Here is a 15,294-nt window from a genome sequence, read left to right on the forward strand (position 1 = left end):
ATTATGTATTCCTGATGTTGATATCGTTGATTCAATTAAAAATATAAATTAACTTGAAGTACTCATGAAAATCTGTAATTCTCAAACCTGGCTCCCTATCAGACACTCCTGAACCACCTAAAAAGACACAGATTCCTATCCCCCACTTCCCAGATTCTGATTTGTAAGTCTGACAAGGGTCCAGCAAATCTATTTTATTTTTTTCACATTATCCAGGTTATTGTGATGGGCAACCAGGTTGAGAACCACAAACATGGAGAAAGCTCTCACAGAAAAAGCTTTGATCTCTCAAAGTCTAGGGAATTAGAGCTGGGGTCAATCCAAGGTCAAATACCAAAAGCAAAATATTAGAATAGAAGTAATCTAATACTTAGGGTCAAGAAATGGAGGCAAGGTCCAAGAGGGAAAACCAGAATCCAGGGTGGAAGCAAGCTTCGTGAAACAGGAAGGGAGGTCAGAATGCCAAAGTGGAATCACAATGAGAACATAGGAGAATATTGTAAGGCAAAACACAGGAAACCCTGTGATTCAGAATTTGGGGTTCAGTCTGTTCAGGACTCAGAGAAGGCTTTACTTGTGTCAGGCTCCTGACTGCAGAGTCATGGTTTTATGCCAATTCCTCTATTAGAGTATCAGCTTAAGCTCCTGGGTGTCTTTGTGTCTGTATTTTTTTTTTTGTAGAACCCTTCAAACATTAAACTATTCCTTAACAAGCACCATTTCTTCCATGCTATTAGACTTGAAATGGAACCTTCTAAAAATCAATTTTCAACCTCAGGTAAATTAAAAGGACAACTCTTATTTCTTGGATAACAGTAAGACATTTATTTCTTTATAATTTGTTTTCATTCATAAAAAGGACAAAGCACAGTCCTATACTACTCCATTGGAAAAAAATGATAAAAAATAACTAAAAAAATCAATTCGATATTTATCAGTATCAAATAAAACTACTATCACCTTTTCTGAAATACAAAGAAACAACCGATGTGTCTAGATCTATATAAAGTTTGATTAAGAATCTTGCGCCTTAAAGCAGATGATATATTAGTTTGACAACAGTTTAAAACTGATGGTCCCCGTCAGATTTGTACAGCTGTGTGAGGAAATGAAAAGCATGGGTTGTCAGTGTATGAGAGATTGTAATCTACCTAATCTCTGTCACAAATTTCAAATCAAACAAATAACTTCCAAAATCTGTTTTCTTCTTACCTTTCAGAACCATTTCATGCAAAATCTAATCAGTGTCGCTCTTTATTACCATACATTAGAAAATAAAAGGCAAGCATGCATTTGGCAAAAGGTTTAGTTGTTGATTATATAAAAATGCCCAACATGGGTCATACTGCAAAAGGAAAACCCCAAAATAAAATAATGAAAACACAAACATTTGTACAGATGCGTAGAGAGTATTCATTTCCCTAAAGTATGAAGAGATTTTGTTTCTTTTCCAAATAATTAAATATTTTATGAAATCTGGTAATGTTCTTAAGACTGTTGACATACTTCCACTGAGAAATCATCCATTTCACCTATTTTTAAAAAGTTTCACTTTATAACAAAGAGTTAAATGTAAACTAATGAAATTTTGATATTTTCATAATGAAAGCTCTAGACATTTACACGTCAATATACAGTACAAAAATTATACAAATTAAAGAAAGGGGGATAAAGTAGTAATAGATCTGTTTTGCTTCCTGTAAATATTTTTTTATGAACCTATAAGGTATCCTTTCTAAAAAGATAAACTCTATCTCTCATTAGCTCGCAAGGTTGTGCTAATAAAATAGGATTATACCTCTTGAAGCATCTGACACTGGGCTATTTCATGAGCCAGCTAATGCTTATTACCCGATTTCTTTCACATCTACATTCAAACACATTTCCGTGCACACCATGAAGAATGAAGAAATGTGCATCTTCCTTTTGACAACATATAAAAACCTAAAGCACCAACACTGGGGAGACATCATAGGATGAACATATTATTTGTCTCCTCCTGGCCTTTCACGTTTGCATACTCTTCCAAGTACCATTAGCAACATATTGATTTGGTATTTTTAGCCAGTTTTCGGTATTGCATTGAAAAGGGAAGGGAGCTTAAAACTCAGTTTTAAAAAATAAGAAATACTGTAGTTTTTCCAACCTACAGGTGATTTCTTGATGCCACACCTTCAGTAAAGATAGGATTTTACTTAAAAATGAAGCGCAAAAATCAAGATATTAGAATATCATTATGTAATTCTGATATTTACTTAACTGTCATTTATCCCTACCTGTATAAAGACTGTCACATCCTGATTAAAAATTGGAAGCACTCTACTTTTCAAAATTCATCATTCCATGTATGAATGAATACAGCAACATGATACCACTCTAGATAAGAGCTGTGATTTTTGAAGTTTCACACTGATGATAAGAAAAGCATAAAATAATTTCAGAGTACAATACAAAAGTAAAAAAAAACTTCATATGGTATGTTAACTTTACTATTAAAAAAGTAACTTAAAAGTATTGCTGATTCTGAAAATCAAATATTTATAAAATTACTTTCAAAATTAGAATACTGATAATAAGTTCTAGAATTTGGTCTTTAACATTCAAAATCTTTCAACTCATTCAGTAAAGTGATTTGGTGATGGAATTTACAGTAAGTTGTTTCAGTTATACACTATTATTTTTAAAGAAAACTAAAAATGTCAGGAACGATAGGGGCCATTCGAAAATATGCAGGACCCAAAACAGAGAGGATAGTACAAGAGACTGTATTACTCTTACACTTACCACATACAATCAACATTTCAACCTCTATTAGATTTCACAACTTGTTATTAAATTTAAAGCACCTGTGTATGGTGATTTTACTTTCACTCTACAGCCTATGGAATTGAACACTGTAACTTGTCCCATTGGATTAATTCATGCAACTGTCACAGAATCAGGTTAAGTGGTTTATAAGGCATATTGGAACGAGTTAAAAATCATTTTATAACCATTTAAAAGTTTATTCTTTTGGATGAAGGGGTTCCTGAATGCCTCAGTCATAACATGTGTTGTAAATTACTTGGATAGTTTGTTAAAGAATAATTTATTTGGCTTAGGATGGAGCCGCAGGAGTTGGAGGAAACTGTAGTCACTGCAGGGAGGAAGGGTGTCCTGTGAGCTGGGTTGGGAACAGCAGCTGTCACACCACATTCAGAATTCCAAGTGGACCAGGGTGCCAAAGGCAGGCAGCAGTAAGCCGAGAAGACTTGGTAATAGGGTGGATGTACCTACAAAGTAAACCAACAATGTGTATAATAATTCATTGATAACAGTTATGATTGCTCATTTACCCAGCTTTGGGGAAAGCCAGATTACATAGGTCTGAAAACCAAGTGGTTCCTTAAAAACAACAACAAAAAACAAATAAAAAAAGCTTCTATATTCTTAGGCCACTTAAGAAAAACAGAAATATTTGATGAAGGATTTTGAGTGAGAGCACATGATCTGTTTATACAATATACTCGTAAAGATGATAAGATCACAAATGTTTATGTTTTTCCTATGAGCTAATAGTCCCAAATTCTTACCAGCAGGTAACAGATCAAGAAGCATATATAAATAAGTAAAAAAAAAAAATCCATGTGACATGGTAAGCAATAAGATAAAGAGATGACAGCAAAAATACCAATAATGTTATCTGGGATAGTTATAACTATTATAAATAGATCATGTATAACTTCATATCCCAATGGTTTTAAGATATTTAGATGCATATACTCAATGATTTCAGGAAAATATTTTGGATTATTGTAAATTATCCACTCAAATTTAAGGAACAATTTACTTGAGATATTATGCTGTGAATTATAAACAAAAATGATGTGCCCTGGTCAGTGTGGCTCAGGTGGTTGGAGCATTGTTCCATAAGCTGAAAGTTTTGGGGTTCAATTACTGGTCAGGGCACATACCTAGGTTGTGGGTTCAGTCTCCAGTCAGGGTGCATACAAAAGGCAACCAAACAATGGATGTTTCCCTCTCACATCTGAAACATTGAAGTTTTTCTTTCTCTCTCTTTCTGCTTCCCTTCCTCTCTCTCTAAAATCAATGAGCATATCCTTGGGTGAAGATAAAAAATAGAAATGATGTAATAGGCTATGGATTTATGTTACATCTTTAGCTAATAATTACATCGAGAAGGGTTCTTCCTGCCATCAAGCAACAGGCTTAGGACCTACCCACACTGGAAGGCTTGAGAAAGGGATGAAAAGTGGGGCCAAGCAGGCCTACTATTCCTTTCCACTCTCCATGCCTATTAGGCACCAACTTCAATGAACACACTGCTGGAATAGAGATGGGCTAAAAACTATAGTCAATAGCTTGTACACATAACAATTTGTGCCAAACTTTGGAAGTTTATTAATAGGTTAAATCTTTATTATTTACCATGTTCACAGTGGCCTAATGCACCCTTTTTTGGGAACATTCCTCTTATATTCAGGAAGATTAGGGGTATTTGTCTCTAATCTCTGGTCATTAGAAATACACTCATGTTTCCCATACGGTAGAAGATGATTGCGTCTGTCTATCTGCACGCATGGATTCCACTACTGCCCTCTTAGCAGCATTTGGTGCTGCATGGAAATCATTATTAGGCACAGATAAAGTGGTTCTTAGGAATAAGCGTGACAGGAAAGATTAGAAAGTAAGGGCAGAACTGGAAGGGAGAGGTAAACACTCCTCAAGTAGCTGCTATGGCCTTGTTAATGTAGATGCTACACTAACATGACCAATAGTGACAACACTAGTAACGACGATGAGAGCTCCTAGTTGCTGTTCTACAGCCATGAGACAGACACTGCACTGGCCTTTGTATGCATGTTGACAGTAATACCCCAGCCTAGAATGGTGGGTCTTATTATCCCAATTTTATAGATTATGTAATTCAGAATTTAGGTAAAATGATTCGTTCACGGCCAAGGCCCATCAGAGAAGGCAGAGCCAGGATTAGATCTCAGGTTGGCTTGGCTCCAACAGCCACACTCTTGTACCTCTCTGCCACTTGCTGCAGAGAGCTGCAGGAAGCACCAGTTCTAGAAAGGTATAAAGATGTGACACCCTGCACTTAGTGTGTCAAGGCAAAGGCACAAAAGGAAAATAAATGGCACAGGGGAAGGCACAGCACCTACATTGTTTCAAAGAGTCTTTGTTTTGTGGTGGTATTTTTTATCCTCCTATTTTTCTACATAGATACATTAAAAATACGCCACACTCCACCCATTATTGTATTCTGATAGATGATGAATAATAAACCTCAATCACAAGCAAAACTAAAAGAAAAAAACCATCACTTTTTCAATATTTGACCTAATTTAAGTGATCTGACCTGAAGACCTTTGTCTGAAAGTGACTGCGGGGTCTCAGCAGGGCTCTGTCCTCTGACCACAAATGACATCAGCCATGCGCACCGTTCTTGTACTTGCCTGAATGTACGGGTTGGCTCAGTGCAAACAGAATGTGGTTGCGGAAAGTTGTTCAGTCAGTTGTGAATACCACTCTGAAGTTTTGGTGTTAGTATGAAAACCAAACACAATTTCATAATTTGTGGCTTCAACATCAGAGTATTTGACTTATTTTCAATAAACTCTTCATGTTTATGTGTGTTATATTTAATTTCTCTAATGGCTCAAGCTTATGTAATTGTGGTCTTCATCTTCAGTTCTCTTTCACATTCCAAATACAAATTAGAGACCTAACTGAATTACTGAATTACTATTTAAAGTCATTTTATATGTGGGATCCCTATATTCTTGAAGGATTATATATATAAAATATATATATATTTTATATCTAACAAAATATATATTATAACACCACTAGCAAATATAATTTCTGTACTTACTTGGTAGATAGTAAATACATATTTTACTTTTCACATAGCTACTGAATGTCAAACATGAAAAAATCATCAATCTGATGAATTGTTTTCCCTTGGTGGAACAACTGTAAAGCCAGTTTAGAGTATTTTATTCCTTCCAGTGCATTGTCTTGATTTTTTAAAACTGCCCAGACTTACTTCCTTCAGGAAAGATTCCTTATACAGGGAGGTACATATTGAGAAGCAAAATTTCAATTAAATTTTGGCAGTGTTTAACAATCTCTGTGTTTTATAAGTTGAAAACTGCTGTAAGTAGTTTTGTAAAACAAATATCTTTTTTGAAGCTTAAATTTGGACACCATGGTCCAATCCAAATTCCTAGTTTTTTGCTATTGCTGATGATGCCATAATACTTGTAGTTTTATCCTTGTCATGTCACTTTTTGTGTTCATATTTATTAAAATCTCTAGATTGTGAACAACTTCAGGGCAGTGAATACATCCAAATCATGGTTTTAGCTGTGTTGACTAAATTCAGCATGTAGTAAATGCTTAACTCATAATATTGTAATGTGAACAATTCTTCCAACTGTAAGCTCTGAACCATTTCTAATTACAGAGCACAAGGTGGGAGAGAAAGCTAAGGGAGGCACAGGGGGATTAAGGAAGCAGGCAAAGGACACCACTGTGACCTGCAGTGGAAAACTTGATATTTTTTAATATTTTGTACTCTCTCTACAGCATAATCTAACTTTCAGGGACCTGGGGCAAAGAATGAGTTACCTGTTCCCATTCATGCTTTTCCTCAGGAAATAGCAGTTGTCCCCCACCCAGCAGAAAGATAATATTAAAAATCCATAACATCAGAAAGACATTTATTTTACTGTTCAGCCTAGGGGGCCTCCACCTTGTCTTGCTAAGGTGTTACCTTGGATTCTTTCAAAGTATAATGGGCCGTGGGTGGAGGGAAGACAGTGTTTTGAGGCGATGATTGATTCCCTGCTGCCTAGAGGTATGCTTACTACGTATTAGGTACTAGGTGCGTATCAGTAGATGTTTACTGTTGAAAATGCTTGAGTTCAATAAAACTCCTGCTGGGAAAGCAGCAAGTTCAGGAAAGTGAAAGAGTAAAATTCTGTCTGGAGCTGAAAGTAAAAGTCAGCTTAGATTAAAAAAAAGAACAGAGCTGCCTGTTTTTGGTCAGTTTAGTATGACAGACATGGATAAAACCCGCTTCACCAGAGATACCTCCAGGGTTACATGGCAGGTGAACGATGCCCTACTGACCCCTTCACTGAGTGGCTAATGCTGTTATCATCTGTGATGCCCTGGGCCTGCTCTACTTTTCCATCTATTGCTGGGAATACTCACTTGTTAAACTGCCCTCCCCTCCTCATGGCCCCCAGCCCTAGTTAATCCCTGCTTCTCCTACTCCCACCTCAGAAACAGAACTGATCACTTCTTCCCTCAGACACTCCTCTGAATTCCTCAGGACTTCAGGAAGATGCTTTTCCTTCCCACTTGAGTAGTGTTTCACAAACGCTCTGGAGTGTATTTCCTTCCTGCATCCGGTCAATTACAGGTATTCTGGCTACCTGTCAGACTACAGGGGTGCACTTGGACTGGCTGCTTAGGTTTCAACTGAACAAATGGGAAAATATGAGGATCAGTAGGCAGGCCACTGTCATAGTAGGAGTATAAGGGTTAACTGGAGATAATACCATGTGGTTCTGGGCCCAGACAAAGAAAATAAAGTTCAAGTCCTGCCTCTGCCTTCTATTACCTAGGTAATCTTGAGCATACTTTTATGCCTTAGTTCCTTCAACTACAAAATGGAGATAATGAGTATATCCTATAGCTTTACTGTGAGAATTGAGAAGCTATCTGTTGGTGGTTCTTATATATATATTTTGGCAGTAGGACATTTCCTCAGAAGCAACTGTATGTGGAAGCCCAATACTGAACTAGGAGGGAGAGGGGATGCTTTATTCAAATATGGGTCTGTGGCAGGAAGCCACCAAGCTTTCACCTCATGGGGGTACCAGTATTTCCCCAAAGCCCATCATCCATGCAGCATGTGGGGCTCTGCTTGTCAAGTTTAAAAATAGATGCTTCTTGTAGGTCACTTCAGTAAATGCATGACTAGTAGAAAACTCGCATAAGTGTAGAAACTCATAATACATTCGAAGTTTATCTCTTGTTATAGATCTTGTTTTTATCCAACTATTCTTTGAAAGATAGTTGGATAAAAAGCAAAGCAAAAACAATAACCAAAACAGGTGTTCCCTGCATATAAATTACATCGGAGACACACATCTGCTTACTGTTTCCCAATCATACATTATGTCCTCTTAGGTTACAAACATTCCCGAATGTCCTTTCACCTATCAACACTGGGCACAGGGAACTTTTCTGTAGTAGTCTAGCTCAAGTGTTATCTCCTCTGTGGCTTGGTAGTTGAGATCTTTGCTTTTAGTGATGGAACCCAGTTGAAGCAAGAGCCGATGTTGTGCCACTTTGGGACAACCAGGGAACGTTAATGAACACCTGTGTCTTCCATGTATCTGACTCATCTCTTCTTCCTTTGCATATTGCTTCATATTCTCAGACTAACTTCCCCAGACATACAAGAGCACCAAGCTCACAATCATATATTTTCAAGATCAAAGAGATGATATCTTTTACCCCAACTCTAGTGGGAAAATTATCAAGGAAAGATTCTGATTTGTAAATTCTGGGTCACAACCCGCCTGCAGACCAGTCACTATGGCTGAATTAATGGATTTCTATGATCAAACTAGCTTGGAACAGGTTCCTATACCTCTACCAGTTCCTGTGGCCAAGGAGGTAGGGTCACTTAAGAAGATGTCAATTTTCATTCTGATCTCAGGTACTTTCTACCGTATTTTCCACAATCAAAGGTCTGTGTGGATTCAGGAACAAAGAGGGATTCTGGGAAAAGAGAGTACATTTTAACTGAAAAGTCCAGATGCACACTGAGCGTCACCAAAAGCAAGAGAATAATCCTAGTCTCCCAAATGTGTTGACCATAGCAAGCTTTTTGCCAAGAGGCATGTCATAAGAACATGCTGTTCTGTCTACAACTTCGGAAAATGTTTTTTGTGATAATTGGAAAAGTGCTTCATGCAATTACTCACCTGCATTATTCACAACCTCTCTAACTTGCTTTTCTCAACTGCTTGAGGCTAATCAAGATAAGAGAAGCAATTGATCTATTTAGTTACTGAAGACTTGAACATTTCTGAAAATTATCAACTACTGTGGCTTGGTCTTACAAAGTTGGTATTTCTGACTGTAGTTGTAGAGGAAGGCCTATTTAGAATTTTTCGTTTTACAAATTGATTCAGTCATAAGAATTTAGACTAAAAAATGGTAAAGTAGAGGTTAAGAGCTTTGGTTTTGGACTCAGCCTAACCAATTGGGAATTCTGAGTCAATGTTTTCAAAGTATACCTTCAGCAAATTATTTAATTGTGCCTATTTCCCCACTCAATTGTTGAGAATGAGGTGAGAAAATGGTATTTCTTTTCATCCATTTGTGACAGAAATGTGTGAAAACAAAGGTTAAAGGAGAGAGTGTGCTTTCTTCCTTTGAGATACTGAAATGTAATTCATGGATGAATTTTCAGACAAAGATAGTTTTAAAAACTCATGCACTCCAATTTTCATGAAGAACTTAACACTTACTTAAAAATAGGAAGCCATTGAGGCAAAAACAAACATTAAAAAATTTATCTTGGCTACTGGGATTTTACAAAATGTCCAAGACAAACCACAATATTAGAATTTTTGTTGGTTAATTAATTTTGAAAATTTTCATCTTGTAGTGTTGTTTCGTACTTTCATATTTTCTCTTGCATGACTTCCCCCCTAGATTCTACCTCATTTTCTAATCTGTCTACACATTATTGACTGAAATTATAGAATACAGTCAAAGTATAAAATGTACGGACTTATAAAGTAGAAAAGCTTTACTTTCTTGGAAATTGGCATAGAATTTGTAATAAAACTCCTGCAATTCAGTAAGGTTAATGTTAAGCTTTCCTATAGGTTATATAGCCAAATTGTTTTAATGAGTTGTCTAATGCTTATGAAAAATTAAAAGAGGTGTCTTTTCAGAAAGTTAGTTGGGTTTGCTTCAAATAGGTCTCTTGGGAAGAATTCTGAGACAGTTTTCAACTTTATATCAATTATTACAAGTATTAAGTAACTACCTGCCTTTGATAAAATGAAGTCATGGTTATTTACCCAAACTGGTTTTAAGAATTTTTGGGAAAGAAAACAAAAGAAAAATCAGAGGATAAAATCAATTTGACCTGAGGTATAACAGCTTTAAAAAAAAACTACCAACAAAAATCTTTATTGAAAAATGTTCAATTACAGGATTCATAGTATTCATAAAATAATCCCAGAGAAGTCATTTAGGGAAGCACGTACGTCCGAGCAATGAGTGCTGGGAAGGTGTGGAGTGGTATGGAGAGCATAACTTCCTTGACAAGTTTATGATGGATTCAAAAGCAAATTTCTTCTAGGGGAATTTCTTTCATCAAGGCATTTCAAAATTATAATCATGCCTAAGAGTAATTTGGTGAGAGCAGTTCAAGGGTCAGTAATATATCTTATATGAATCTGATGGTCTAGCTTGATTTAAGGACAAATGAAGATAGAAACAGTGCAGAATCAGCCTGGGACGAATGGCTGCTGGGGTTGGGTACTGTATACATGGAGGTTCATCATATTACTCTGTCTTTTCTTGTCTACTCTTGGGTGTGTTTGAAATTCTCTATAATAAAATCTTAAGCAAGTTAAAAACAGAAGTTCTTTATATATAGGATCAATTGACCCATAGAGAGATTTCAGTGGTTTAATAACCAACCCTCCTGAAATTATGTACAAAATATAGCATGTATGAGTATATGGTCATCTTTTTTCTTCCTGTGGAGGAGGTCCAAGACCCTGACCAGATGCTTAGGAGTCAATTTTGCTAAAATAAGAGCAATTGGGATAAGCAGCTTTCCTAACTTTTAGCCAACCCTTCAATGAGGACTATTTTTTGCCACTGATGTTTGTAACAGAAATTGGCAAACAGAGATTTTAAGACTATGGTCTATTACACAGACCCCGAAGTACAAATGAGACTTTCCAAACCATGAAGTTCTTGAAATCACTGCGATAGAAGAATTTGTGACTGAAGAATCTAAGTCTTATGAGAAAACAGCATTGGAGGAATTGAAGAGACAAATTAAACATTGAAAGGTGTTACACAGCAACTTTAAAAAATTATTTTTGTTTTTGCCTTTGAATACCTATTTTATCATATTGTCTGTGTATGTACCAGTTTGTTTATTTTGATTTTGATATTTGTTCTCCATATGCCTCTTTGAGATAGCAAGATGCTAAGTTATATCAAGAATTAAGAAGAAAAACACAGCTTAAGACCTACTTCCAATTCCAATAGCTAGTTGCATAACTTTGGGCAAAAGAGAATGTTTGGACTCAAGATGTGGCTCTGAAGCTGGTGTGATCTTTGGCTATTTTACTTGTCACGGATGTGGATTTTCCTTCTGTAAAATGATAGGGTTCAATGTTCTAAATCCTTAAGTTCCTACTATGGACATGACTCTGTGCTTCTAAGCAAACCATATGTATTTAAGAATATCAAGCATTGAGCCATAAAATTTGCAAACATGTTTGTTATATTTCCCCTTATTTATGATAATCAAAGTTGATATTACTTTATAAATATATATTGAAAGCTTGATCATATAAGTGATAGTGGCTTTGATGGGTTTTTCAATCTGGTGAAACCCACTAATCTTGTTGCTCCTATTTGTTTGGTAATTATGAACCCATATGCCAAATAAAATAGATTTCTTTTTGGCCAGGGGTTAATGGTTTGCTGGCAGCTTATCCCAGCAGTTGTATTCATTCCTGACTGTTGACTCTGGCCCTTTCCCTCTCAGAAAATGCTAGATTGCCAGAATGCATTCCTCTTTGAAAATGGAGCAAGCATTTCCAATAGAGTAAAGACCAATTATTTGCTGGAAAATGTAAAAGTAACTTCTAACTGCCTATTGGCCAACAAGCACATGCTCACACATGCTCATATAACATTATTTAGGGGCAAGATGAGACTATAACTATAAGGACTTTTATAATTGGCTCACCTACTTCTTTGGAAATGCAAAGTGATGCTTCACAAGAGCATGAGATTTGAGGTTAAAAATAATTTTATTTGAATTCTATTGCCCTCACTTGAGTGTGTGAACTCTCACAAGATACTTAACCTCTTCGAGCCTTCATTGCTTTATCTGTAAAATGAAGAGCATAATACTTACATAGCAAGGTATCTGTGAGAATTGAATTTAAAATGCTTAAGATGCTTAGTTAAAAGGTATTGAATAATTGTGACTTTGAAATACAAAATTTAGTTTGTTCATTTTAAAAATACCTTTTTAGTGAACATTTAGTAAGAACATACTGGGCCTGGGGGGTGGGGGTGGGGGGTGGGGGCAGGAAACAGAAGAAACCCAGACCTCAGAATTTGGATCCTATTCTATAAAATGTGCAACATACATTCAATGGGTTTCATGGGTTTATTTTTTTTTCTTAAACAAAAGCTTTAACAAATAACATGCCAGTTCTTTACTTGTGATTAATTCACAAACAACCAGAGCCAACTAGGCCATCTTTGCACTGGCTTTGGATATAGCTGTTTGACAGACCACTCTTACATGGAGACCCCCAGCTTTGTGGAATACATCACACATCACACTACCACCAGGACCTGTTTCTCTCAGCCTTGAGTAAAGTTACAGAGAAAGGGGACTTCAAATGCCCATTCTAAGTTGCCATGCTAAAACAAAAACAAAAACAAAAACAAAAAAACAAGTTCAGTATTAAATTATTTCTTTCGCTGCCCTGACTTTGCCTTCCCCCAATCAGTTTTTGAGGCAAAAAGATGACAAGTAGAGACAGAGAGAAAGTTTAAGAGTTTGTGTATGTCTCATGCTAAGGCAAATGGTCCTCTTTCATCCCAGGCTCAAGGAACCAGTTGACTACATCTGTGACTAAGACTTTCTGGACATTTGTAGGAGCTACAGATACATGGTCCACTGGCTGTACTTAGAAATGAAAAAGGACTGTGACCGTCATCTTGCCCATCTCCCACGAAGACACACTCACTTCTTTCATAGCCTTGCCTCTTTATGCTTTGGGGAGACCAGCTGGTATTTTGGAGTACTGACAATAAAAGGTAAGAGTAAATCTAATTTTTTAGACAGTCAGTTTTCCCTAAACTTATTATATTTAATCAAAAGAAATTCAAATTAAGGGAAGCAAGCAGATATAATTTCCCACAAAGCCCACGGGATTCTTCTCTGTTCTTTTACATAAATTTCAATAATTAACCTTTTTCCAATTTTAATATCCATGTTCAAGGTCATGGTGGGGCAAAATGTTTATTTCTAAGTGAGACAATGAAATCTAAAAAGCCTACCCTATCATGTGGCTGAATGTCATAAATATTCATTCATAGAGGGTCTTTTTGTATGGGCATTCCTAAAATTATAGGAAAGATGACATATTTTTAGAAGGTATACATTTGCATGCCTATTTTTAGTACCAATATTTGTGAGAGAAATCATTCCCTAGTCCTAGGAAAGGGTAGGTATATTGCACTTTAATTTTCTTTAGAATGGCAGGCCCTTCAAGAAGATGAGCGCTATGGGGATGACAGAGAAAAACCTCTGTCCATCAGTGCAATGAGCCCCAGATTGGAAGTTGTATCCAGTTCATGTGCCTCCTTGTGGGAGTGTAGTTAGCGGCAGCCATTCAAGGGGCTGGCCTGATTGGGGATGACTTCCATTTCAGATGCTGGTTTTATCTGCAAAGTATACATGCAGATTAATTTCAATGTAAAATTTATCTCTGCTTCTCTTTTTAAATAAAATCTTCACCTAACAATGAGGAAAATTACAAAATTTAAATATAAATCATGATGCTATGAGAATAATAAAAAAAAGATGTTTTTAAGTACTTAATACACTTATAAGTTTTCTGTACAGTCTGGCCCATACCATGTCATCCACAAATATCTGTTTAATGATTTTTTTATTTTTATCATTTATCAGGTGCCCACTCTGTCCAGAAAAGTTTGCAACATATTATTTTGCTTAATTCTTATAGTATACAATGGAAGCATATATTGTTGTCCTCATTTACAGATGAGGGTCCTACAGCTCAAATTTTCCCACCTAGTACAAGGCAAAATTGAGAATTAGATTCAAACCTGATTATAAGCCCAGTGCTATTTTCTCTCCCCTGGTGCTTCATAAATATCTCTTAACATGGTTAGAGAATGTAGTAATCCAATTTTCCTTAATATGACCAGTTGAGAGTTGGAAGTTACCACCAGTATCTAAATACCTCCTGAACTACCAAAGCTAAGGATCAATCCTAGCACCTTTGTGGTTTCACGTGGTGATTCAGAGACACAACTAACTTGGAAGATTTTCCGGGGTAAAGCTGGGGGGAAAGTTTTATTTGATCTTTCTTGATTCACCTTTGCTTCGGGGCTATAACAAATGAGTGACTCACCTGTTTCAGGCAGTGTTTTGGTATTTAAGATTTTTCTTCCTACTATGTTCCTGACCTCATTTGTTCAGACCTTGGGGGCTTACTGCAGGGTTCAGTGTCATCCATCTGTCAACAAGGATTAATTGGTCCCTTACTATGTTTCCACATGCACGCAAATTTCTTAAAAGACACTCTGAATTCATGGAATCTCAGCAGCTATTAAGAAGACCATAACCCAATGAATCTCTTCTTTTTTACTTCCATTGGAGAAACTATTCCTCAGCTCTTTGAACCATAGTTGGAAGTGTGTAAGGAGTGACTGACGGGAACACAACGCTGAACTTTCTAAAGAACTTCTAAGAGTTTGTGCTTGTTCAGCTTCTCCTTCAGAAGATATAAAAATGATTCCAATCACTTGGAAAGGATTTGCATGGAATTTCCTCCGCTCTGTTTATATATTTTTCACAATTTATTTTCTTACCTAAAAGCTCATTCCTAGTCTTATTTTCATGGTGCTAAATCCTGAAATTTTAAGTTCCTTCCAAATTCTTCTTGGGTTCAAACAAGTGGAATAAAATTGGCTTTCATCACTTCTGTGAGAAGTTTATTTAAAAAATCAAGAGAGTAGTTACTCCTTACTAACTACCAGGAATTCTGAAAAATTCAGTAAGAAACCATTTTGTTTATATTGAACAAGGCTAATTTCTGAAAAGGGAATGAAATCTAAACTTCTTTCAACATCTGTATTTCTACCAGTACCACCAGACTTCTGGTCATTCCATTACAAAATGTTGGGAGTCATGCGCGCTTCCCTCCTCAGAACTTGTATCTTGTGCCT

The 15,294-nt window shown here is 36.3% G+C and overlaps 1 protein-coding gene across 2 annotated transcripts in view; it reads right to left on the minus strand.

Annotated features, from left to right (window-relative positions):
• Nucleotides 1–805: 805 nt before the first annotated feature.
• CNTN1 (contactin 1) overlaps nucleotides 806–15,294 on the minus strand; it is a 320,158-nt gene continuing 305,669 nt past the window's right edge. For both annotated transcript variants that reach the window (XM_045829319.1, XM_045829320.1), the window contains one exon: nucleotides 806–3,272. In XM_045829319.1, the coding sequence (XP_045685275.1) occupies nucleotides 3,196–3,272 (77 nt within the window). In that variant the 3' untranslated portion in view covers nucleotides 806–3,195. The remainder of the gene's footprint in view (nucleotides 3,273–15,294) is intronic.

Source organism: Phyllostomus hastatus, unplaced genomic scaffold, assembly GCF_019186645.2.
Source record: "Phyllostomus hastatus isolate PE091 unplaced genomic scaffold, TTU_PhHast_1.1 phas_scaffold_93, whole genome shotgun sequence".
Lineage (NCBI taxonomy): Eukaryota > Metazoa > Chordata > Mammalia > Chiroptera > Phyllostomidae > Phyllostomus > Phyllostomus hastatus.